This window comes from Marmota monax, unplaced genomic scaffold (assembly GCF_021218885.2).
Source record: "Marmota monax isolate L192 unplaced genomic scaffold, Marmota_monax_Labrador192_F-V1.1 WCK01_AAM20220418_F8-fsc00079, whole genome shotgun sequence".
Taxonomy (NCBI): Eukaryota; Metazoa; Chordata; class Mammalia; order Rodentia; family Sciuridae; genus Marmota; species Marmota monax.
Window position 1 is genome coordinate 2,247,501 of NW_026694099.1, and position 26,038 is coordinate 2,273,538.

The 26,038-nt window shown below is 46.3% G+C and overlaps 4 protein-coding genes across 4 annotated transcripts; 2 read left to right on the forward strand and 2 right to left on the reverse strand.

The window, feature by feature from the left end:
* Positions 1–242: 242 nt before the first annotated feature.
* On the reverse strand, positions 243–10,108 carry Dhrs1 (dehydrogenase/reductase 1). The gene is made up of 9 exons (XM_046465181.2): positions 9,843–10,108; positions 9,270–9,442; positions 6,841–6,984; positions 6,616–6,692; positions 2,550–2,682; positions 2,101–2,247; positions 1,188–1,257; positions 775–855; positions 243–634 (listed from the first exon to the last, which is right to left on the reverse strand). Exons 2-9 carry the CDS (start codon positions 9,417–9,419, stop codon positions 498–500), a joined length of 939 nt encoding a protein of 312 aa, XP_046321137.1. The 5' UTR covers positions 9,420–9,442; positions 9,843–10,108; the 3' UTR covers positions 243–497.
* A 57-nt stretch (positions 10,109–10,165) lies between these two features.
* On the forward strand, positions 10,166–16,229 carry Nop9 (NOP9 nucleolar protein). The gene is made up of 10 exons (XM_046465176.2): positions 10,166–10,553; positions 10,754–11,215; positions 12,558–12,668; positions 12,995–13,136; positions 13,390–13,582; positions 14,230–14,370; positions 14,724–14,849; positions 15,033–15,269; positions 15,499–15,604; positions 15,948–16,229. Exons 1-10 carry the CDS (start codon positions 10,307–10,309, stop codon positions 16,103–16,105), a joined length of 1,923 nt encoding a protein of 640 aa, XP_046321132.1. The 5' UTR covers positions 10,166–10,306; the 3' UTR covers positions 16,106–16,229.
* Cideb (cell death inducing DFFA like effector b) lies at positions 16,196–23,440 on the reverse strand. The gene is made up of 6 exons (XM_046465182.2): positions 23,327–23,440; positions 19,149–19,297; positions 18,767–18,911; positions 17,351–17,500; positions 16,947–17,137; positions 16,196–16,764 (listed from the first exon to the last, which is right to left on the reverse strand). The coding sequence occupies exons 2-6, from the start codon at positions 19,187–19,189 to the stop codon at positions 16,635–16,637; spliced, it is 657 nt and encodes a 218-aa protein (XP_046321138.1). The 5' UTR covers positions 19,190–19,297; positions 23,327–23,440; the 3' UTR covers positions 16,196–16,634.
* Positions 23,038–24,727, forward strand: Ltb4r2 (leukotriene B4 receptor 2). Its single transcript, XM_046465180.2, has one exon. The coding sequence runs from the start codon at positions 23,258–23,260 to the stop codon at positions 24,482–24,484; it is 1,227 nt and encodes a 408-aa protein (XP_046321136.2). The 5' UTR covers positions 23,038–23,257; the 3' UTR covers positions 24,485–24,727.
* Positions 24,728–26,038: the final 1,311 nt, after the last annotated feature.

Genomic DNA, 26,038 nt, shown 5'->3' on the forward strand with positions numbered 1-26,038 from the left:
ATGGAGAGAGTGGAATGAGAGTAAAAGCAGTGGGAGACTGGGTGCTTCTAGTCAAGAAGGGACCCTGCTTCCCTCCCAGCTGGGGCACAGGAAACAGGCCTTGCAGGAAAGAGCAGAAATAGGTCTGGAGGAAATGGGTCTTATCCTAATCCTTTGAGAACTCACACATTTGTGCATCTTTGAGTCATTCTCCCAAGTCCTTGTCACTTTCTGAGCACAGAGTTAGTACTCACAGACACACGGGAGGAAAAATGGGATCTTTATTAGCTTCCAGAGCATTTTTCAATATTGATGCGAAAAGTAAACTGTAGGGACAAGGAAAACAAAGGCATAAAGAAGGACCTATCGGGGCACTCAGAATTGACCATGGATGCCAAGCAGAGGCCTTCTCTTCATATCAAGGGCACGATATGCAAGAAAGGCCAATTGTTCCACTGTCCCAATCACCCAAGCCCCAAAGGGAAGAGAAGCAGAGCTGTGACGTCAGGACAGGAGAGTTAGAACTTGCTGGTGTAGAGGGTAATAATCCACTTGGGCATGCGGAGGAAGCTGGGCAAGTAGGAGGCCAGCCAGCCCAGTCTGGAGACATGTGAAAGAATAGAGTGCAAAGAAAAATAGTCTTGGATAGGGCGACCTGGGAACAAAAAAGGAGAATTTGATCCTTGTTTCCCACTTCTCAGGCACTCTGACCCTGGCTAAAGAGACTGAGAGAAAGGAGTGAGCAGGGAACAAAAGAAATGGCAGTCAAGTCTGGCTGCTGGGCCCAGCTCTTACCATCCACATCTTGAAGGCCATAGCGTCGAGCAAGGTCACATGATGGTAGCACCTTACCACTCAGACTCAGGATATTGGGGTCTGTGGACAAATGTACAGTTGGAGATAGCAGGCATAGGAGTGGTGCAGAGTGACAAGGTACCCACTAGGACAAGGCATTGCTGAGACAGGCTGGGAGGCCTGGAGAACTGTTTCTCTCGGTTCCTAGGAAGGCTCTTAGCCACACCTTCCAGGAGCCAGTTGCTGAGGCTTGCAAAGCTTGAACTAGGAATCCTGACCCTTGAGCTTCCAAAAGAGAAAAAAGATGGGCATATTCTTCAATAGCCTCCCAAACCAAAACTAGACACTGGCTGCCACTGCCTTGCAGATCCTCCACACCCTTTCTTGTTACCAGGTGTTTCCAGTGTCTTCACCTGTTGCCAGAGCCACCACACATTTGCCACTCATTTCTGTACTTTCTGCCGACGAGAAATTTGGTCCAAACTGAAAAATTGATTGAGAAGTAAAGGGTTAATTTCCAAGAGTACTGCCCAAATCTTTCCTCCTTGAGGGCTGGAGGTGTGGCTCAGAGGTAGAGTGCTTGCCAAATCTTTCCCCCTTTTAACTTCTGTTCTAGGAGAAAGAGGGACCAAAGATCTCATGCTGGACTTGCAGGATCCAGTGTAATAGAAGGGACCCAGAGCCATTTCTCTCCATGTTCTGGCAAGCCCTGCACCCAGCACTACGACATGCTGCCTTTCCTGAGTAGAAGGGTCTGAGGGTGTCTAGATTTTTAATTTTTTTTTTTAGTGGTAGATGGAAATAATACCTTTATTTTGTTTATTTAGTTTTTTCTTTTTTTTTATGTGGGGATCAAATCCAGTGCTTCACACATGCTAGGCAAGTGCACTACCACTGAGCCACACCTAAGCCTTGAGGCTAGTTTAATGCAGGGGTCAAGTCCATGGGCTTTGGAGTTAGATAGTTTTTCCATTTATGACATGTATGATCTGGAACAAGTTTTTTCCTTCCTTCTCTTTCTTCCTTTTCTTTTTTGGTGCTGAATATTGAACCCAGGGCTTGCACATGCTAAGCACATGCTCTACCCACTGAGCTATATCCCCAGCCATGGAACAAGTTTCTTAACTCTTCTGGGTTTCAGTTTTTCAATATGTAATATGGAGATTGTATTTTCCTTACAAAATCAAAAGAAATAATATGTGTATGGTGCTTAGCCCTATGCCTGCCCCAGGTAATGGGAATATTTACTTGTCATTGTCTTGTCATTGAGGATGGAGAGGGTGATTCCCCTACATTCTCCATTTCCCTTCCCCTCCCTTTACCAACCTGCTTAAAGAGAGAATCTTCAGAGTGCCCCTTCTCTGCCATGTAATCCTTTAGTAGTTCTGTCTGTACCAACCCTGGCCACAGAGATACGTAACTGACTCCATGGTGCCTCAGCTCATGGGCACAGTCAGCAGCCAATCTGTCACACTTTGGAGGGATAGAAGGTAGAATGAGAGTCAAGGCACCTGATCATGTCACCTTCCTCCCCTGCCCTTCTTGTCTCCAATGGGGATGCCCCAGGTCCTTGCACTTTACCAAGAGCCCACTTTCCCCCATGCAATATCTACTCTGGCAAACCTAGGGAGTCCAAAAGGAATCATTCATGGAACAAAGGGAGAGATGAAGAACAGTCAGAATTATCATTCTGACCACTGGGTATTGTACCTCCCAAGCTGTAAATATCATCACTGTCCTATCTCTCCCTAATCCCTGTGCCACTGTGTCCTTACCGCAGCTTTGCCCACACCATAGGGGACGTTGAACATATACTGCAGACCTCCAGGGGAGGAGATAACCACGATGAGCCCCCGGCCAGCTGGTACCATCAGCCGTGCCCCATATACTGAGCACAAGTAGTGGCCTCTAGCAGGGAAGAAGGAGGAATGAATGGTACAGATGCTGGCCTTGACACTACAGCCCTTGGCTGCCTCCTGTGCCCTCTAGTGGCTGCAGTCAGCCAGGGAGGCTGCATAGGGCTGGAGGCCACATTCTGGGAAGAGAAATGGCAATCTTTAGAAGACCAAAAAGCCATGTTACAATGGCAATTATAAATATAAAATAGTTCAGGGGAAAGAAACTTAAGAAATGTATAGGGTCTAAATGGAAAAATTCTAAAACTATAAAAGAACAAGTGCAGATAAAATGATCCAAAGAATTGACATATAAAGCATCTGTTCTATGTAAATTAATTCACAGATGTAGTCAATTTGAGTTATATCTCAATAAGACTTTTTGGAAGAACTGACAAAATAAAGATCAATGATAAAAATAAATGTGCAAGGACAGCCAGGAAAATTCTGAAAAATAATAATAGTATCTTGTAGGTAAAGGGGGTTTGCTACCTGCACTATCACCATATTAAAATGTACAATGACATAATAATCAAAAGAATGTAGTATTGGCATAAGGTGGACAAGTTATGCCAAAGGTATCTGTTAATGAAGTAAGTTAATGAAATAAAAACAGTCAATAAATAGATCCAGGTGTAAGTACATACATAGCATAAAGGGAACATTTCAAATCAATGGAGAAGAGATGGACAAGCGACCATTTACTTGGGTTGGAAAGAACTGATTCTCTACTATATTTCAAAATGGACTGCAAAAGGATCAAATATTTAAATATAAAAAATTGAATGCACAAAAGTACTAAAAGAAAACCTGATTGAAATTATAAACTTGAGGTAGGGAAGGCTTTCCTTAGCATCACACCAAGACAGAAATTATAAAACAAGATTGACAGATTTAGCTGGACACAGTGATGCAGGCCTTGTAACCTAGCTACTCAGGAGGCTGAGGCAGGAGGATCATACGTTTGAGGCCAACTTCCCTGTCTTGAAATAAAAAATAAAACAAAAAAAGGCCTAGGGGTGTAGCTCAGTGGTAGAGAATCCTTGGGTTCAATCCTTGGTACAAAACAAACAAACAAAAATCCCAAACAACCCAAAGATATGACTTCTTAATAGTTAGGACACTCATGGGGACATGCGCACGCGTACACACACATACCACACACACACACACACACACACACACAATTTCTGTATATGTAGAGAGACTAGAGAAGGCTATGCATACAAAAAATGAGTGACAAATTGGGGAAAATATTAGTACAATATATGCCAAAGGTATCTGTTAGAGATCTCTTATAAATCATTGTGAAAAAGAATAACTTCATAACACAAATGACAATCACAAAAGTATAAAAAGCCAATAAACAATGGGATAAAAGGTCAACCTCAAAAATAGATAAAGTAATATCAATTAAAATCACCTTTATGGTCAGGCACACTGTCACAAGCCTGTAATCTCACTTACTTGGAATGGTAAGGCAGGAAGATCACAAGTTTGAGGCTAGCCTAGGCAACTTAGGGAGACCCTGTCTCAAAACAAAAAAGGGCTGGAAATGTAGTACAGTGGTAGTGTGCTTGCCTAGCATGTACAAGGCCCTTAATCCAAGTATTGTGCAAAAATTAAAACAAAGCAAAGCTCTTATACAACTTTGGCTTATCAGAGTAGCAAAGCTGGCCTGAGTAGCTTGATATTGTCTAGCATAGCTGAGAATGTGACGGAACAAATTATTCCACTTCATTGTTTTGAGATTAAAGATTGGTTGGAATGCCGGTGCAGTAGCTCATACCTGTAATCCCAGCAACTCAGGAGACTGAGGCAGGAGGATTGTAAGTTCAAGGGCAGCCTCAGCAACTTAGAGAGGCCTTAAGTAACTTAGAGAGACCCTGTCTCAAAATTAAAAAATTAAAAAGAGCTGGGGATGTTGCTCACTGGTAAAGTGCCCCAGGATTCAATCCCTAGTTAAAAAATTGGTGGGATCTTTTTGGAAGACAGTTTGATAATATTTATTAAATCTTTAAGAAGTACATATTTGTCATGGTTTGGATTTGTCACGTCCCCCAAAGGTTCACATGCTGAAGGCTTAGTTCACAGAAGGTGGCATAGTGGTGGAAACTTTGGGAGGTGGGGCCTAGTTGGAAGAAGTGGGTCACTAGGGGCATGTCCTTGAAGGGTCTCTTTCCCCAGACCCTTTCCTTTCTCTCTCAGCTTCCTGGGTGCCATGAAGTGAGCAGCTTTATTTCACCTCATCCTTTCACCATGATATGTTGTCTCATTACAGGCTCAGAAACAATGGAGCCAGCTGACTATGGACTGAAACCTCTGAAACTGAACCAAAATAAATTTTTCTTCCTCTAAGTTGATTTTCTCAGGCATTTTGTCACAGTGACAGAAATCTAACACAATTTCTTTGATTCAAGAATTCACTGCTGTGGGGCTGGGGTTGTAGCTCAGTGGTAGAGTGCTTCACATGTGAGGCACTGGATTTGATTCCCAGAACTACATAAGAATAAATAAATGAAATAAAGGTATTGTGTCCATATATAACTGAAAATATTTTTTTAATTTTTTAAAATATTTTATTTTTTAGTTGTAGAGGACACAATATATTTATTTTATTTTTTAATGTGGTGCTGAGGATCGAACCCAGGGCCTCGCATGTGCTAGGCGAGCGTTCTACCACTGAGCCACAACCCCAGCCCTGAAAATATTTTTTTTAAAAAGAATTCTACTGCTGCAACAAATAAAGGATTAGATAAAATTTATCTAATTGCAAGTCTTTCCAATGGGATATTGAAAAATTTGAGGCTAGCTTTGGGAAAAAAAAAATAGAAAGTTCAGTGGGAGAGTGCTTTGCTAACATGTGTGAAGCCCAGTGTTCAATTAGAAAAAGGAGAGAGAGAGAGAGAGAGAGAGAGAGAGAGAGAGACACTTGTATTAAAAAATCTAAATATATACCAGGCTATTAATGGTAGTTGTTTCAGGCAAAGGAGGAAGGATAGCAGTTAAGGAAATAAAACTACTGATTTTCAGCCTGGAGTAGTGGTGAACACCTATAATTTCAGTGACTCAGAAGGCTGAGGGAGAAGGATCATTGACTAATTTTAAGTTCTTTGGGTTTTGCTTTCTTGCTTCTGTACTGACATCCCTCATTGTTCTCACAATCTTTTTTCCACTGTGGAAATCACAATTGCATTCTAATTTTGCTTCCTGGGATTGCCACCAGAGTACCAAAATTGAAGCAGTGTGTGTTCTTATAGGCTTTAGTCATAGATTTCCAGATAATCTCTTGGTTACTCTCACAGGTACCAAGTGTTATTTTTATAATCTATAAAGTATAGTTTAATTATCTGAGGGTAAAACTGTTTCAACAGTAACTAACATAGATATAACTGCCTATTATGTTGGACAAATTCTAAATGCTGTACTTCATTTCACTTATGTGCCAGATATGTGTGTGATCCCATAACACCCTTGCCATCCCAACTCTGATTTGGGAATGTACTTGCCTATGGATCTAGAGTGAAGATGTGGAAGCTAAGGATAGCTGGAGCCCCCTCTTTCTTATTAACATTTTCTTGATCAATTCCTCTCTCTAACCATTTTTGAAAATATAGACTACAGGCTGTGAGCATTACTGAGAGGAGGAGGCTCCCTTCTGGGTCTTACATTTGGATAGGCAGAGAGTGAGGCAGGGGTGAGGCCAAGGGCTTATTCAGATGAAAATGATGGATAGAAACAAGGTGAAAGTTACATTCTCAGATACACACTCATGTGTATAGAATTTCTCCAGAGATAAGAAGGGCAACTGGAATACAGGGAGGAAAAAAAGAAACTGGGGAAGGCCAGAGAGAAAAGAAAAGGGCATATGGGGAAAAGCTTGGGCCCTTAGGTAAAATGAGTGAGGGGAGCCCAGCCACTGCAATGGGGCATGGGTAGCACATACCTGAGTCCAACATTGTTCATATCATCCCAAATTGAGGCTGGGGCTTCCCAGAATGCTTTATTGGTAGTCAGGATCGTCTAGAAGGCATAGGAAAGGTGATTGGTTGTATGATCTGAACGCAAGAAGGTATAAAAGGCTGGGTAACAGAAGGGACAATGGGGATGAAGACTCAGTGGTCAGAGGGGGAGGTAAGGAGTGCAGATCTGGATCAAGTTCAAAGGGTACCTGGACTCCAGCATAGGCATTGTTGACCAGCACATCCAGACGCCCATGCTGCTCCCGATCTACTTGCTCAAACAGGCTTTGCACTTCACTCTCTTGGCTTGAATCACATACCACAGGTACACACCGGCCCCCAAGGGATTGTGCCTAGAGAGGAACAGGGGATATGAGCTCATAGTTGCACAGTAATACAAGATATAACACAATTTCCCCAACTAAAATGGGTGGGGGGCAGGCTGGGGATATAGCTCAGTTGGTAGAGTGCTTGTCTCACATGCACAAGGCCCTGGGTTCAATCCCCAGCAAAAAGAAAGGAAGGAAGAAAGGAAGAAAGAAAGAAAGAAAAAGAAAAGAAAGAGGGTGGGGAAAGTGAAAAGATCAGTTCAGGCAACATGGTAGGCAATACTGCCCTCTGGTGTCTTTTTTTTTTTTTTTTTTTTTTGAGAGAGAGAGAGAATTTTTTAATATTTTTTTAGTTTTTGATGGACACAACATCTTTATTTTATTTTTATGTGGTGCTGAGGATCGAACCCAGCGCCCCACGCATGCCAGGCGAGCACTACCGCTGAGTCACATCCCCAGCCCCCTCTGGTGTCTTTTTGAAAAGCTTCAGGAACAGTGAGTCCTCTTTCAGTAGGGTAGATTGGGATCTCAGATTTTAAATTTACAAACGTTTACTACTATCATGCACAAGGTGTTATATTTTGCAAACCAAGGGTAAAAGACAAGACATGGAGTCTACTTCCAGAAACAAGTAGCTATCCTTTCCTGTCCTCGGTCATTTCCAACTCTCATGCCCTTAGCTCCATCCTTCAGTCCCAGCCCTCTTTCCCTCACTCCACCAGTGTTCTTGCTTGGTAATCAAAAAACTAAAGCTACCGGGAATTAACTATTTCAACTTCTTTCCTGTCTCACTCTTTACAAATGGGTCCCCTTTCTCCAGTTTCAGAGAAGAAGAAGAGTACCTTATTCAAGAACAACACTCTTTTCTACGGATCCATGCTCCAGCCCTACATTATTAGCCCATGGACTGAATTACTGTAGTGCTTCTAAATGCTCACTTGACATTCAATTTTTTTGCCTTAATTCTTTGGTGGGGTGTGCCTATAATCCCAGTGACTCGGGAGGTTGAGGCAGGAGTATTACAGGTTCAATGCCAGCCTCACCAACTTAATAAGACTGGCTCTATATAAATAAATAAATAGGCTGAGGATGTAGCTCAGCGGTAAAGTGCCCCTGGATTCAATACCCAGTACTTTAAAAAAAAAAAAAAAAAAAGTAACCCTTCACAATCAAGTCAGTATGAACTATCTAAAAAAGTATGAACTATCTGTTTGAAATCTTGTAGCTGGATCATCTCTTAGAGAATAAAGCCTAAGTTCTTCACCAGTTTTCTTTTCTCCAGTGCTAGGAAGCAAATTCAACATCTTGCTGTATCATTAGGCAACTTCTCTACCACTGGACACCTGCAGCCCTTTACCAGGGTATTCTAAGAGTCACTATTTCCCAGCTTTTCACCTACTACTCTTCCCTTGCATTACCTTACAACATTCATATTCTTTCACCATTTCCCTTCTGTTCCCACATAGCTCCCTCTGTTATAATGCTTTTTCTAACCTTCTTTATCTAATTCTTACCTTTCAAGATCCAGAATTTTTTTGGGTGTATGGTGCTGGGGATCGAACCCAGGGCCTTGTACATGCTAGGCAACTGTTTTACCACTAAGCTACATTCCCAATCCCTTAAAAAAAAATTTTTTTTGAGACAGGTCTTGCTAAAGTGCTCAGGTTGACCTAGAATTTTGGCTCCTCCTAACTCTGAAATAACTGGAATTACAGTCATGTGCCATCACACCCGGCTCAGAATGCTTTTCCCAACCACTCCTTTTATTATCTTCAAGCTCCCTTCACACCCTTACAGCATTCTGTGCATCTCTCTCTCTCTTAGTATTTACCATATTCCCTTTACATTGAAATGCCTGATTTCTGTGTCTGATTTCCTGTTGGACTCGAAATTATATTTTATTAATCTTAGTAACCCTAGTGACTTTCTCAGAGCCTAGCAAGTCATAGATACTCAAATATTTACTGAAATCCAGCAGAAATTTTAAGTGAAAATTTACAGTTCAGTAAAACCTGCCTTAGAGGAAAACACAGGTCCAAAGCCCTTTAGTTCCAATTCTCAAACCCCTCCAACTCTCAAACTCAAAAAGTTTTTCCATAAAACTTATTTGGTAGCAAAATTCAGTCTTACCTGAAGTTATTTATGCGGTTTATCTATTCTACTCTAAGTAAATATTCATGTTTTCTGAGGAATATTAGGGTGTCATGCCCCCGAGCTCCACCTGCAGCCCTTTACCAGGGTCTTCTAAGATCAGACAAAGGATCAGGAGGTGTGGTTAATTGGAAGGACTCCCTCAAGTGGTCACTCACCTCCTGAGCAGTGGCCCGAAGGGTGTCCATATGGCGGCCAGTAATGTAAACTGTGGCACCTGCTCGGCAGAGCTGCAAGGCAATGCCACGGCCAATACCCCTGGAGGCACCAGTCACCACACACACTTGGCCCTTCATGGGAGTTACCATAACTCACAGGCAAAGAAGGATATCTGTGGAAGCAAAAAGTTACCTTGCGGGGAAATCTACAGACTGTGTGTGTGTATGTGGGTGGCGGGCGGAGGTGGGGGGGGCGAGTTCCTGCAAGGGATAGGAAGAAGAGTCAAGGTTGGAATCCTTTGATGCGAGAAAAGCTTCAGTTTCAGGACAAGTAGGTGCGGGCCCCAGGCCAGTCTGACTGTTCTTTTGCGGGGCTCAGGAAGTGAAGAAAGGGCTGGATGGCGTCCCCCTATGAATGGGGCTAACTAAGTGGGAGAATTTGCAGAGGCGATTCCTCGAGGTGTGTCTCGGGCAACCTACGGCTCTGGCCACCGGACTGGACGGCGCAGCCAGCAGTGAACGCAGAGGCCCCGAGATCCTGAGCCTTCAGCGGGAAGAGCTTGTGCGCTTTACCTGCAGCCGGTGTTGCCTCTGGGATTCTCGTTCAGTCTAATTCTCCAGACCTTTAATATATTTCAGCTCTAGAATGTTGATTCTGAACACAGGGCGGGACGAGGTTACTTCTTCAGGGTCAGAGTGCGGAAGCGGGGTGAAGTCCTGGTGCTGACTGGAGTTGGGCTGACAACGTGGAGCGGCGGTTCAAGGATCGCGCGGGTCAGCAGCATTGCGGCCGATTCTAAAGTAGGACCGAGGGGGCGGGGTCCTGGGCGGGAGTTAAGACCCACCGGTGATGGGCGGGAGACTTGGGCACACCCACCGCGCCCAGGGAGGGCCGTCGCGGAGCTATGACGCAGCACGTTGCGCCAGGAGCGTGCTGGCGCTCCTCAGCTTGGTCAAGAGTGGGCCCGCACCTGGTGGCCTGAGATTCTTTCTGCAGCTAAGGAAGATTTCCCAGACCGAGAGGCCCCTAAACACATATGGGACTGGGTCCGCGCTCCCCCCACAAGGCGGGGCGCCAGTTCCCAATTGGCGGCAAACGGGGACGCGGAGCAAAAGGGTCGGGGCGGCCCCCACGAGGCCGCGAGCAGCATCCCCGGCCGCCTGCAGACAGGGGATCAGAACGGACTCAAGATGCTCACCCGCACCTGAGCCCCGAAACTTTGGGGTATTTCCGACAAGCGCTGTCAGCGCTGAAAGAGGCTCCAGAAGCCGGGGAAGAACGAGGTAGGGAACAACTAAAGGGTGGGACCAAGAGCGCAAGATCCAGGACAGGCATGGAAACTTCCTGGGGTCCCCGTGTGGGCACTTAGTTTTCTCTCTCATGCCTTCTTCCTCTGCCCTCATTCTCCGCCTCTTGGTTAAGTGATGGACCTTATGCTTTTCTCAGTGTTTAAAATATTTCTGTCTTCATTTTTTTTTTCCAGAGCTGATGGTGCACAATGTTTTGAAAGAGGTGGAGGCTCAGGCTCTAGCCTTGGCTACGAACAGGACTGGCAGTGAGATGCTGCAGGAACTTTTGGGGTTTAGTCCTTTGAAACCGTTGTGTAGAATATGGGCTGCCCTGCGCTCCAACTTGCGCTTTGTGGCCTGTCATCGGTGCGGGGTCCATGTACTGCAAAGTACTTTGCTGCAGCTGCCTCGATTGCTGAGGAATACTGCAGAGGAGGAGGAGAAGGAGGAGGAGGAGGAGGAGGAGAATGGGAAAGATGGTTCCTTGGAGACCCTGGAGGAGCTGGTCCTGGGACTAGCCTCTGAGGTTTGTGATGATTTTCTTTTCTACTGCGGAGACACACATGGAAGCTTCTTGGTCAGAACTCTGCTGCAGGTGTTAGGAGGGACTCTTCTGGAGTCTGAGAGAGCCAGGCCTGGTGGCTCCAAATCTTCTGGTAAGTATTAAAAAAAAGGGACAAGGATCTGGTGGGAAGGAGAGTTTAGAAGAAGAGAGTAAGCAGAAGAGTAAGTCTTTTTGGAGGAAACTTAATCCTACAGAATTAGCAGAGCAATTGGGGCAGAGCTTAGAAGGCCAAGGATTAGCGTGTATATTACTAGTCAAACTGTGGAACCAGCTTAGATGTCCATCAGTAGATGAATGAATAAAGAAAATAGGGTATATGTATGCAGTGGAGTTTTATTCATCCATAAAGAAAAATGAAATTACATCTTTTGTAGGAAAACAGACTAGAGACCATAATGTTAAGTAAAATAAGTCAAACTGAGAAGGTCAAGGGTCATATGTTTTCACTCATATGTGGAAGCTAGAGAGGAAAAAGGAAAAGAAAGGTGGGGGCAGATCTTGTGAAAATCAAAGAGAAATAAGTAGAGGAAAGATACCAAGGGTCAGACAGGGGAAGTGCTGGGGAGTGATATTGGTCAAATTATATTGTTATATTGTGTACAAGTGTGAATATGTAACAACATTCAACTATAATGTACCAATTAAAAATGTGGAAATAGAGGCCTAGAGATAATCATGTGCAAATATGATTAGGGGACAGCTGTTGTCATGGGAGCAGGAGAGGGAGGTGATTTGTATGGAGCAAAGGATTTCAAACTTTGTTTTCTTTCTTTTTTTTTTAATATTTATTTTTTAGTTGTAGTTGTTTTACTTATTTATTTTTATGTGGTGCTGAGGATCGAACCCAGGGGAAGCGAGCGCTCTACCTCTAAGCCACAACCCAGCCCCCAAACTTTGTTTTCTTTTTACCATAACCCACAAGAAGTTTTTTTGTAAGCATGACTTTAGCTTATGTGTGTGTACACATATAAGAATCAAGTAAAAGTATGGGAAACAATACCTTTGCTATATGCAACCTACTCTGATATTTTCTTTCCTTTTTAATTTTATTCTGCTCTCATTTCATTTAAAAAATACTAGTTGAGATTAATTTGATTTCATTATACAGTTACAGGCTGAGACTTACATTTTTGAAAAAGTCTGGGAAGTAAGGTTATTAAAGAGTTTAAATAAGGCCTGATTTTGGGATACCTTAAATACCTGTCTGGGGAGTTTGAACTACCTCCTATGGACTATAGGGGAGCAGATTGAAGTTTCTTAGAAAAATTAAAACAGAACTATCATCTCAGTTCAGTTATCCAGAAAAGATATTTAGTTGTATGACATCTCTTCTGTATTGTCAAACTGAATTCTTGTTCATGTATGGAATTTTTCTCCCTCCTGGATGTCAGTTTGTAATTTCACCATTGCATGTGTTTTTGATATTCATTCAGAAACCCAAAGGGTCATAGCTCGGGAATGTAAGCCAACTGATTTTGAGGTCCCTGAAGCCTTCTTGAATTGCCTTCAGAATCTGAGCTCCTGCTTTTTGAAGGACATTGCTGGTAAGGAGGAAAGTAGGAAGAGGGCCTAGGATCTAATTTTATGGAGGTGACTACCAGAAGCCCTTAGGTCAGGTCATTCTTCCTTTTTCCTTCTCTTTCCCTTTCCTTTCTCCTCCTTCCCTCTTCCTTTCTGTTTTTTGTTTTTGTTTTTGTTTTTTTTTTTTTAAGTTCATCTCTTAAAACTTAAATCTGGTTTGATGTTGCAGAGTAACTCTATATGGATGTTTTGTGTCTATAGTCCCCTTACTTTGTTGTTTAAGGTTTGAGGTTGGACAAGTGGTTTGAATTTTGGATAAGCTGTTTAATCATTTCTGACCTCTCAACAGTGTTTATCACTGACAAGATCTCCAGCTTCTGCCTTCAAGTGGCCTTACAAGTCTTACACCGCAAACTGCCCCAGTTTTGTGCCTATTTGTGCAATGCTGTGATTGGCTACCTGAGTACTCGTAGTTCCTCAGCAGCTGGCAGGTATGATCAAAATTCATGGGACTATGTAAAATGAATGAGGTGATGTGCTACAACTGCATTTTGGATGAAGTGGAGTTAAGATGCCCAATTCCTGGGCTAGGGTTATAGCTTAGTGGTGGAGCACTTGCCTAGCATGTGTGAGGCATTGGGTTCGATTCTCAGCAGCATATATAAATAAATAAAGGTCCATTAACAACTATAAGAATATTTAAAAAAACAAAAGATTGCCTGATTCCCTTCTCCTTGTCCCTAGCCCCCTATTGCTATTTCTTCGGGATCAAACTAGCTCCAGACTCCTGGAACAGGTGCTGTTGGTGTTGGAGCCTCCGAGGCTCCAGAGCCTCTTTGAGGATCACTTCCAGGGACAGCTGCAGATCTTGGCTGCACATCCCATTGCTAACTTCCCTTTGCAGCGCTTTCTGGATTCAATCAGTACCCCTGAGCTGGTGAGTTTGAAAGTCTGCACTGGGTATCTTTCTGCTATTGTTGTTCATTGGGCCTAATTTTATTGTATGCCTGTCTCTATATATCTCTGACAATGTGTTGTCCATTACCCTTATAAAGTTATTCCTTGGGGTTTTTCAAGATGGAGGTACCCTCCTCCCAGAGAGGATTTGTTTTAGCTTTTCAGGTGTAAGTACCATCAAGAAACTGGCTTAATTTAGGTTTGCAGCTTGAAGATCCATGGCTCCCTCAGACTCTGAGTACTTGACCACAAATCCCATAAACACTGACTGGGGTCTTTGCCATAACTTCTCTTTTCTTTTGCTTCTTAGCAGCAGGATGGGCTTCTCTGTGGTCTCATGGTTTAGGAGGTGTTGAAAAGGGGCAGGCTTATTTCTAGTTTTCCCTTACCTCTAATTCTCCCCTATACATAGCGGCCATTTAAAGTTCCTTCCCTGTGTGAGGTGGTACCTCTAAGACTGCCCAAATACTCCGGGTTTTTCTCAACCAAACCAAAGTCTCAACATTGTTAGTGCTTTTTATGTTTTATTTAGCATTTTTAGTTGTTTTCAGCTGGAAAATTCCTCTGAATAATGTAGTCCACCATTAGCAGAATGCCAAAGATTGATCATCCCATGTTTCCCCTCAGCTGTCTCCTGTGTTTGAGGAACTGAGTCCTGCCTTGGAAGCTGTACTGGCCCAGGGCCACCCAGGGGTAGTCATTGCCCTGGTGGGGGCCTGCCGCAGAGTTGGAGCTTACCAAGCCCAGGTCTTGCAGCTATTGTTGGAGGTGAGTAGGTGTTATTTGCAAACCATTATTGCCCTTGGTCTAAATTACACCAGTTAGGACTTAAGGCATTGTACCTCTGGACCAAGAGGTCTGATGCTAAGCCCTGGAGTGAAAATTCTCTCCCAGAACTGAAAGAGAAGTTTATTTAAGGGACAAGTGTTTATTCAACCCTTGTGTTAATGTGTGGAGGAAGGCTGGGGATACATTAAGGTAGATGGGATCCTACCCTCACGGAGCTTACTTTCTTATAGAGTTAGGCCTTCTCACCTTTTCTGAATGTCTTTTCTGTCTAGAAAGTCAAGATTAAGGATGGGGTAGTTCTCAGAGTTGTCATGTATTGTCTTCCCCTCTAGGCATTCCACTGTGCAGAGCCCTCATCCCGGCAAGTGGCCTGTGTGCCTCTCTTTGCCACTTTGACGGCTTATGAGGTGTACTATGAACTAACGGAAGAGGAGGGGGTAGTGCCTGCAGAGCACCAGGTGAGGTAGGGGAAAGGCCAAGTTACTGACTAATTGGGGACCAGCTCTCCAGGACTTAAGAAGCCCCTTGGGTGAGGATAGTGAGCCTTCTGACTTCATCCAATTGAAGGTGGCAGCACCTGGGGATGAACCCATCCACCTCGTTTTGTGCTGCCTCCTAATTTCCTATCTCTGTGCTCCCAGGTAGAAATAGCCACAGCCAGGACCCTGGGAGAAGTGACAGTGCTTGGGTCTCTACTGCTTCAGCATCTGCTGCACTTCTCTGCTCCTGGTCTTATACTACGAAGTCTGGGTTCCTTGACAGGACCACAACTTTTGGCTCTGGCCCAAAGCCCTGCTGGCTCTCACATACTTGATGCCATTCTGTCCAGCCCCTCTGTGACACACAAACAGCGCCGCCGTGTGCTGCAGGCCCTCAAGGTGAGATTTCTGGCTTTTGCTTGATTTCCCCCCATCATCCATTTAGAGAAAGTGTGTTTTCCCCAGGACTCTACCTTCAGAGTCAAAGATAGGAGACTAGAACTAAATTGTTTTGACTTTTGACTCAGCCTCTCAACTCTTCTGAAACTTTATCTCCAGCCCCTGCTGACACACAGAAGACATTTTGTGCACTTCTCTAGTAGAACTTGTCTTGCTTGCCTCAATGTAGGGACAATACGTGTCTCTGGCCTGTAGTCGCCATGGCAGCCGTGTCCTAGATGCCATCTGGAATGGAGCAGCTTTGAGGACCCGAAAGGAAATTGCTGCTGAACTGGGTGAGTTACCAATGCTTGTCTTCAGTGTTTCCTAACTTTCCCTTCTGTTATGGCAGAATGCTGGGTGACTGGGAGTGGGCTTAAATTCAGCAGAAAATTGAGTTCCAAAGGGTGATCTTGGTCATAGATTCTTAGCAGTCTGCTCTCAGTTTCTCCTCTGCTGACTGACTGTGCAGTCCTCTGCTTCCACCCGTCCTTCTGGCTTCTGTTCTTTGCAGAGTGAGGCATTCACTCTGTCTCAGTGACAGGCCCATTATTGGGGAAAAAATGGAGGGGCTTTTACCCGAAGAAGAACCTGTCTTTGAGCATGAATGGTACTAAACATGAGTGGTTCCCTTTGCAGGTGAGCAGAACCAGGAGCTGATAAGAGACCCTTTTGGCCACCATGTGGCTCGGAATGTGGCCCTGACTACCTTCCTGAAGCGGCGAGAAGCTTGGGAACAGCAGCAGAGTGCAATGGCCAAGCGAAGGCGGGCATTGAACTCAGTACTTGAAGACTGAGGCCTTGGAGTCTGGAACTGGGTGTTAATGGGGAGGGTGAAAGGAGTACCTACTGTCTCCCTTTCCTGGTTTAACTTGGAGTCAAAAGTCTTCTTGGTAAACATTTTTATATTTTTACTGGAAATATTTTTGTTATTTTTTTTTAAAGGAAAGTTAGAGATTTCAAGTAAAATAAGAGAAGGCTTTCATCAGTGTGCTAGAGCTTAGGGAGTCAGTAAGTATCTCAGTGTAGCAGCAATCAGGTTGAGATCAAGATGCCTGGGGACAGGCTTGTGGCCTTTAGGGTAAGTGGGAGACTGGAAATGTGGGTAGAGCAGGGCAGCATTCTTCAGGAAAGGATATAAGCTAAAAGAACAAGATGTTAGAACAGCTCATGAGTTTTGTCTTGATATAGGGGTGGAGGATAGTGGGGAAAGCAGGTGAGTTGTCCAGGTTACACTGTCCATAGGGCCTGAAACCTGATGCTGTTGTAGTCTTTTCAGCATTGTCTCATGAAACAAGTCTGGGGGCAGAAGTGCAGAGTACCTTCTCAGTAATGGAGACGACCCTGCCGCTGCCACTGCTCTGTTCCCTCCACTACATGGCGAAGGGTGGAGGAAATTCCCAGGAGCACATGGCCCAGGCCTTGCAGCAGTGAGGAGATCCAACGAAGGAGCTCCCTAAATGGCAGAGATAAGAGAAAATCAAATGATTGGGGAACATGAGAGTTGGTTCTTGAGCTGGCAGCTGGGGTTTTTTTTAACAAAGGAGAGTTATTTGGGGATAAGAGAGTATAGGAGATGGAATTATGGAGACTATCCGATGGTAGGGGATGGGGTAGTATGACATATTGATCTCTAACCTGAGTACTTTTTTGGGGCCAACTCCTTGAAAGTCACAGCTCATGGAGTAGAGCCCGTAGAATGTGGCTTTGACATTCAGGCTGCCAAAGAGGTCTCGAGGATTTTGCTTGTACACGTCAAAGGTAATGCGGGCGATATCTTTGCTGTGCTTCGGCTTCTCCCGGCCCAGGCCATATGACAGCACCCCACTCTGTAGGATATCCTCATTAGTGCAGTGGATACTGACACCCCCATCAGCATTGGGTCATACCCACCCTCTCTTGGGCTTCTGTCCACTATGTCCTAGGTAACTCCACATCTCACTCTGTGCCTTTGTCCCTAATATCAGGGTTAGGCTAAAGAAGGAGCTTTGGAAAACTACAAAGGATTGTTGGCCTGAACAGTGCAAGTATGGTCCTCTTACCCTGGTGGGGCTCCAGCTCTGTCCCAACTCCAGCACCATCAGGCATGTGTCATCCTCCAGCATCTGGAAGAAGTCCTCACTCTCCACAGACGTCCCATCCTCTTCTAGTACCAGTGTTAATGCTCCATGCAGCAGCAGGGTCTTTAGTGCCTATTCAGTGGCAAGAAGCAGGAGGAGCAGGTGTTATACTATGCCCCTCCCCTCTAGTTGCCCAATATCGATCTGTTGTCCCTAGGCAATGGTCAATATCCAAGTCTACTCTCCGGTGCTTGCTATCCCTGATAATGGCAGCAGCTCTCGATATACTTCAGTTGTTAGGGGACCCTCATTAGGGGCTGACCTTTTTCCTTTTTAAAAAATTTTTGTGTTGCTGAGGGTCCAGGGTCTCCATATGTTAGGCAAGTGCTGTGCTTCTAGACTGAACCCTTAGCCCCCTTTTTTCCTTTTTGCTCTGTCGTTGTCACCACTTCCTGCTTCCCTCCCTCTAAGTCATTCCTACTGGTTTAGAATAAAAACTTTGGCCAGGGGCTGGGCAGTAGCTCATGCTTATCCCAGCTACTTGTGAGACTGAGGTAGAATTGCTTGAGCCCAGGAGTCTGATATCAGCCTTGGCACAGAACAAGACCTCACCTCAGCTCAAAAAAAATCTAGCTAGATTCTCTTGAAATCCATCTTTCTGTCTTGTCTACAAGGTCTCACCTCCCTCTTCCCCCAACCTCAGTGTTTTCCACATCATTTTTCAGTAATAATGATGGCAAGAAGCAGGAGGAGCAGATGTTATAGATAACGTGTGCCACATATCTATGAAGACATTACATACTTCTTTTATTCTTTTCAACAACCCTAGGAAGTGGTTTATTATTGTTTCCTTTGTACAGATGAAGAAACAGGTTTTGATTTGATAGGTCACATAACCTCCCAAGATTTTTTTTTTTAAAGAGAGAGAATTTTTAAATATTTTTTAGTTTTTGGTGGACACAACATCTTTATTTTATTTTTATGTGGTGCTGAGGATCGAACCCAGCGCCCTGCGCATGCCAGGCGAGCACATTACCACTTGAGCCACATCCACACCCACCTCCCAAGATTTGGACAGCAAGGAAGGGGTAAAATCAGAATTTGAATTTGGTTTTTCATACATATCACCATTTCATACTGACTTCTGAATTCCATCCTCCAGCCCTCCCTATACACTGTTTCCCTTATTCCCAGAGAAAAGCCCACAACTTGGAAAATAAACAAATTTACCCAAATTCAACCAAAGTTATTTGGGTCACACCTCCGCCCCCATTGACTTTTAGCCCTTGGAGGGACAGCTATGTGACCTTAGCCCTTTCTACTCTATCATCTCAAGTTGTCACTATTGAGTCCCTTGGCTGCCCCTGTTATAGGAACCTAGGAACCTGGCTCACTCACCTTATCTAGCAGTTCCTGGCGGGTGGCAGCTGTCAGACCTTTCCTAATTGTCCGCTTATGGTCACAGACACGGAAGGGTCTCTGAGGCGGTGGGGCTGAAGTCCATACCCTTCGGCCAAGCTCAGAGCTCATATTGGATACAGCCCTGGTTGTAAAGTTGGGAAGAAGGGTGGGATGACTGAAGAGCCAAAGAGGGAGGGTCCTAGGTTTGCAGATCAGCTAAGGGAGAGGCATTGGAATGGGTCTAGTAGTTCAGGAACTGGACAAATGTGTAAAGTAGGGGGAGGAGGGGAAGTGAGTCTCTTAGGGGCTGAATGGAGTTTTGTTCCCCACCTAACCATATCCCCAGAGTTAGAGGTTAGAGAGGAGAGTTAGTAATCACCTGAGCAGGCCATTGGGGTTCAGGGATGAGAAGTACTCCATGGTAGAGGGAAGTAGGAGAGTTGCCTTCCTGGGGCCTCTGGATTGGACGCTGCACTGTGGTGCTGGGGCTGAAGTGACGTTTTCTCTTACAAAGCTGGATTCTCAGTCCTGAAGAGGTGGGGAATGAGTCAAGCCCAGCTCTGGCCCCGCTCCCTGGCCAGTACGAAGGACAAAGTCCAAGGGGAGAGAAGGAGGAGGGACCTAGATAAGGTGGTAGAAGTTGGACTGCCAGCAAAAGGCTCTGAGACATGCGCGTGTGCGCAGGTGCCCATGCGTGTGCATGTGCACATCTGTGTGTGCTGAGGGCCCTTGTGAGGGTAAAAAGGATGGAATGTGACCTCTGGTGTTTTATTTCTTTGGAGGGAATTTCTAGGAATAGTTCCTGGCTCCCAGCTGCTGAGAAGCTGTATTGTATGTGAGGTGCACTATTCTGTGCTGCCACCTACAGGAAAAGCCATGGGCTGTAGCTTCCTGGAAAGATTGGGCAGAAGGTGAGGAAATGGGTTTAGGGTGGGGAAATGGGGTGGGAAACAGACTTGGGCAAGGCTTGGATAAAATGAGAGGTGAGGCAAGTGTTTGGAAGTGGTTTGAGGAAAGGATGGATCCTGATCCGTGGATCCAGGATCACCAGATCACCAGATCTTGTCTGGGACCCTCTCCTTTCTGTTGACCTGCTCTTTCCTGGGTAGGAGAGGGGCTGGCTCATTCTCCAGAACTGTTGCTTCAGTAGTGACCTTTGTTCCCACCTTTTTCCTTTCACCAAGTAATGGGCATGAAGGAGATGTGAATGGGGCAGGAGGTGTCCTTTGATGGTATCAGGACTTCAGCTTTATCCATCTCTGATTTCAGTTGCAGTGTGATGAACATTGTATGGAAGCTTAGACTGAAACTGGAGTTAACACCTCAAATGACCACAATTCCTCCTCTCCTGCCTTGGAAGGAACCTTATAGGGTACCCCAGATCCTCCAACTTTTTTTTTTTTCCCCTGAGAAACATGGAGTTCCTTCACTACTCAGGGACCCAGCCAGTTGCATTTCTTAGGCAGGCTCAAGGCTTTGGCAAGATACTGATAAAGGTGTTTAGATTGTTGCCTGAAAGAAACTAGCCTCAGCCCTGAACCAAATTCCTTAAACCCTCTCATGAACTCTGTACCCTGATGCCCTTACTGTGGGGATAAGTGGAACATCTTTTACTCTCCCTTTCATAAAGATATACTGCAGCCTGCTCTGTAAATACTTGGGACCAGTCACCTGGAGTTGAGTGTTTCTTTGGATTCCCAACTAGCCCCATGTTGGGATGATTGGGATACCTTGTGGGAACTCTCTTGCCACTTTTGGGGTGACTTTAGCCCAGATGGAAGAATCCTTGTCAGAAGTTGTTAGCTTACTCAAACCCTTACAAGCACAGGGGCACTTATAGTGGCATTAATGCTTCAGGACAGTCTTCCAACAGTGGACACACCTTGGTCTCCTGTTCTGGGCATTCTGTACATTTCCCAGAGGTAGGCCCAGTGCCTACCAAAGGAATGTAATGCCATGCCATGCTCTTAAGGGTTTCTTCTTTCGTACCTATTTTGGTGGTGGGGGGGGGGTACTGAGGATTGAACCCAGGGGTGCTTAATCACTGATCCACATCCCCAACCCTTTTTATTTTTTATTTTGAGGCAGGGTTTCAACTTAGCTTCAACAAGTTAAGTTGATGAGGCTGGCCTCAAACTTGAAAACCTCCTGCCTTGGTCTCCTGAGTCACTGGGATCACAGGTGTGCACCATCACACCCAGCTTCTCTATGTTTTATCCTGCTTCCTCCCCTCTGCTTCCTGAATCAACCTTTCAAATACAGGATTACCTATACCCACGCCCTTATCTCAGGCTCTGCTGTTGAGGAACTCAAACTAAGACAATGCTTTTGGTGTCCTTGTTCCCAGAGAACTCCAGTTTGGGCTGTTGACTGGGCAGAGGACTTTCTTTTCCCCCTCCCTCCGCTCTATTGATCTGCTGGGCCCTGTTGCTCCCCCACTCCCTGCCAATCTCTTAATTTCCAATCTTTGCCTGACCTCTCCCAGCAGAGAGAACTTCTTTTCAATATGTCTCTACACAAACTGCACCCTTTCCTTTCTTCTTATATCCTTGTAAAGATTGGTAGTGTGATCTTGTGGTTGTGAGGTTATAAGCAAGCCCCTTATGTTAGTCAGCTTTTCATCACTGTGACCGAAGTACCTGACAGGAACAACTTAGAGAAAGAAAAGTTTATTTTGGTTCACAGTTTCAGAGGTCTCAGTCCATTGTTAGCTGCCTCCATTGCTCTGGACCTGAAGTAAGACAGAACATCATGGTGGAAGGGCCTGATGGAAAAAAGCTATGCAGCCTGTGAGAACCAACCAGCCAGAAAGGAGGGGAGAGAGAGAGAGAGAGAGGGAGGGAGGGAGAGGGGGAGGGAGGGAGGGAGGGAGGGGGGAGGGGGAGAGAGAGAAGAGGAAGAGGGGAGAGGAGGCCAGGGACAGTGATAGTCCAAGGCCATGCCCAAGTGATCTACTTCCTCCAACAATGTCCAGCCTCCCAGTAGTCCATTCAGCTATCAGTGGATTAATCCAGCAAATAGATTTATATAAGGTCAGAACCCTAGTCATTGCTTAAAAGTTCCATCTCTAAATCTTTCTGTAATGGGGGCCATACCTCCATGAGCTTTTGGGGACATTCCAGATCCAAACCACAACACCCCTTAAACCTCCATGCATTTCTGTCTCCTCCTCAACAGACCTAGCACCATTCCTTACACTGAAAAGTTGTCATTGACAACCCAGCCAAAGTCCAGAGGGTGGAGCGAAACTCCCAAAACCAGAGATGGTTGGGGGTGGACTGGGAGCTGAGGAAAAAGGGAACTCAGCAGGGTTGGGAGGCTGAAAACAGGCCAAGTGAGAGCAGCTGAGAAACTGAGTTGTGTGGGTCACCTCTGCTGAATACATGCCAAGGAGGCCAGGAAGCATAAGCACTGCAGAAGTCATGCTGGAAGGATCGGCGGGCAGAAATGAAGAAGGGACAAGAACAAAAGCAGGGGCTGGAGTTGTGGCTCAGTGACAGAGCACTTGCCTCGCATATGTGAAGCACTGGGTTTGATCCTCAGTGTTAGGTCAGTTGAAGTGGCTAAGGGAACAAACAGCCAACAACCAATCAGGTGCCAACAGACAAGTAGTGATAATCACTTGTCAATCAGTGGGGTCTCCTGACTGATCCTGGAAGGACATGGAATTCAGCAAGATCTCCAGACCAACCCCAGGAGAACAAGCCCTTTCCAGTCCCAAGCTCTCCCTTCCTGCCCCAAGCCTGATAAAATTACAATCCAGCTGAGCCTGGGTGCAACTCCACCGGACCACTCTGTTGTACTGGAGGGTCTTGCCCAGAGCGAATCTCAATAAAGCCTTGTTCAGCAGTTTTTAGTCTGCCTCCTTTTCTTCACTGGTGCCTGACCTTACACTCAGAATCACATAAAATAAGTAAACAAAATAAAGATATTGTGTCCATGTATTAAAAAGAAAAAAAGCAGGGTTCAGGGTCAAGTATCAACTGAGTGTTTCTGCACCCTCAGCTTCATCCTGTTTCCTAGGGAGGCAGGCTCCCACACGTCTGGACCTGTTAGTGATGGGAAAGAATGGGGTGAGGGAGGGGCCCCAGGAAAAGGCCAGGATGAGCCTCATCTTGTCCCTCCCCATTCTTGCCTCACCCTCTGCAAATGTGATAGACATTGGCACCTGATGCGCTGCTGCCTCACCTTTCAGTTTCCCCAGGCCTCTGAAGGCCCCCAGCCCTACCTGCTCCTAGCTGGGTAAGTAGATCTGCCCATGTCCTTTTTCTCCACACTGCCCACTTTTAAGGGGCGGAGATGGTAGTAGTGACAGCCTAAATTTAGGACAGCCTAAAGTTAGGAATGGGGGCCTGAGTAAATTTAGGACAGCCTAAAGTTAGGACTTCTGGGCTCTGGGAGGTGCCAGGAGTGAAGGCCACCTGACCTGAAGCAGAGGATCTAGGTTCTAAGAAGGAGTGGTATTTGAATTGGGGGTCAGGATCCTCCATGTCAAGATTCCCAGAGAGAAGAAGGACAGGCTGCAGGGAAGTGGAGGGAAGCACAGTTCCTTCTCACCTAGCATCGGAGGCAATGTGGACTTATGCCCCACTTCTGAATGCCCTCTGTGGCCTCTTCCAGCCCCGCAGGAGAAGAAGGATGTCAGTCTGCTACCGGCCCCCTGGAAATGAGACACTGCTGAGCTGGAAGGCCTCACGGACCACTGGAACGGCCTTTCTATTGCTGGCGGCGCTGCTGGGGCTGCCCGGTAATGGCTTCGTAGTGTGGAGTCTGGCTGGCTGGCGGCCCGCACGTGGGCGACCACTGGCGGCCACGCTAGTACTGCACCTGGCGCTGGCCGATGGCTCGGTCCTGCTACTCACACCGCTCTTCGTAGCCTTTCTGACCGGGCAAGCCTGGCCGCTGGGCCAGGCGGGCTGCAAGGCTGTGTACTACGTGTGCGCCCTCAGCATGTACGCCAGTGTGCTGCTCACCGGCCTGCTCAGCCTGCAGCGTTGCCTCGCCGTCACCCGCCCCTTCCTGGCGCCCCGGTTGCGCAGCCCGGCTCTGGCCCGTCGCCTACTGCTGGCAGTCTGGCTGGCCGCCTTGTTGCTTGCTGTCCCGGCCGCTGTCTACCGCCATCTCTGGGGGGACCGCGTTTGTCAGCTGTGCCACCCGTCGCCCGCCCACGCCGCCGCCCACCTGAGCCTGGAGACTCTGACCGCCTTTGTGCTTCCTTTTGGGCTAGTGCTTGGCTGTTACAGCGTGACGCTGGCGCGGTTGAGGGGCGCCCGCTGGGGGTCTGGGAAGCAGGGGTCGAGGGTGGGCCGGCTGGTGAGCGCCATCGTGCTCGCCTTCGGCTTGCTCTGGGCTCCCTACCACGCAGTCAACCTACTGCAAGTGGTGGCAGCACTCGCTCCACCAGAAGGTGCCTTGGCGAGGCTCGGCGGCGCAGGCCAGGCAGCGCGGGCTGGAACGACAGCCTTGGCCTTCTTCAGCTCTAGCGTCAACCCAGTGCTCTACGTCTTCACCGCTGGGGATCTGCTGCCTCGGGCGGGTCCCCGGTTCCTCACACGGCTCTTCGAGGGCTCTGGAGAAGCCCGAGGGGGAAGCCGCTCTAGGGAGGGTACCATGGAGCTACGAACTACTCCCCGGCTACAAGTAGTGGGGCCTGGAAAGGGCAATGGAGACCCAGGGGGTGGGGTGAAGAGGGGCAGTCAGGAATGGGATCCTTGACACCAAACCCTACAACCATGTCTGCTTTTCCCCTACCACTTTTCATCTTCCCTGAAACTCACTCCTCTGAGGCATTTGGGGACCCTTTTCCAACTAATTTGGATCTGGCTGGGTAGGATTATTACATACCTGGGGCAGGTCCAGATTCCTCAAAACGGAGGGACTTTGAGGATAGTGATGTCCCTTATTAAAAAATGCTGTGTGCTTGCAAGTTGGCATATACCCATGTGCCAGCATTGCTTACTTGTTGCCAGTGACTTTATTGTGAAATACATTGGGAAGTCATTAGATGATGACTTAAGTGAGTTTCCCCTTTGGTGGTTAATCCTGTGTGAGTTGTACTAAAGCCACATAATTCCCAGGTAGATCAACCTTGCCAGGGCTGGAAGTATCAGCCTTCAGTGGTATCTTGTGCTGCTCTCCTCAGCCCAGGTGGCCTGGTTCCCCTAGGCCTACCCATAGAACTACCTGGCAAATGGAGAAAGAGCAAGAGAAGGTGTGGGAGTTTGGATGGGAGATGAGGATGAGATCCATTCTTTGGACTCCTAACAAAGCTGCCTGGGGGAAGAAACTGTATCTTCAAGGAGAAAGTAAATCTGTGGGGTTTGAAAGGAATGTGTTCCTGTCTTGTAGGTACAAAGAGGCACATGGGTGGGCAGTGGTGTAGGGGCCTGGAAATCTGAGATTTACGTCCCTCTCTGACCATCTAACACCACCCCCAAAGCAACTTAACTTGAAAAAGAGCTCAGGAGCCTGTTCTTGCTTCACCAGGGGTTGTTTGGAAGTTAAGGGATTATGGGGAATGACAGGAATATTGGAAAACAGGAAGAATTTTTCAGGGAGGGAGGATTTCCCTCCCCTCCCCTCCCCTCTCCTCTCCTCTCCTTTCCTGTCTTCTCCTTCCCCTCCTCACTCCTCTCTCTGTTAAGTTTTATCTTCTCCCAAGACTGCTAGCTATTCCTAATCCCTCTTTCAATATTTCTTAGCCCTATCTTTTGGAATCTTTCTATTTCTGGATCTAAAAACTGTTTTGGATCTTCACACTTTTAATTTGGGGGTGTAGCATTGGATTTGTTTTCAGGGACCATCCACAAGCACACAGGTGACCAATTCATCCCAGGTGGTCCAGAACTTTCTCAGGTTAGCACTGTAAATCCCTTATCCCAGTCCTGTTATCCCCCTAACAAACTGAAATGGTTGGTCACATGAGTGGTTACTCTGGCCATTAAGCCAGGCCCTGCTTTAGTAAATCTTCACATCTTCCAGGCAGATGTCAAGAGAGCAAAAGAAATCCAGTCCCCAGGGTCATGCCAGGGTCACCAAAACTAAGGTTGGAATGAACTAGGGTGACAGGGATTGTGCTCAGAGTGCCTAGTCCTTGGTGGGAGAAGAAAGACCTTCAAGGAAGATGGGGGTGGGGAGTAGCTTGAGAAGGGAGGCAAAGACAGCCCAGTTTCTGTCTGAAGGGCTTCTTGTTGACCCTGGAGCTCTGAGCCAAGAGCTTCTTTTTCCAAACACAGGCTTCTTCCGGTCCTGGTGTTCTAGGGCAGAAAG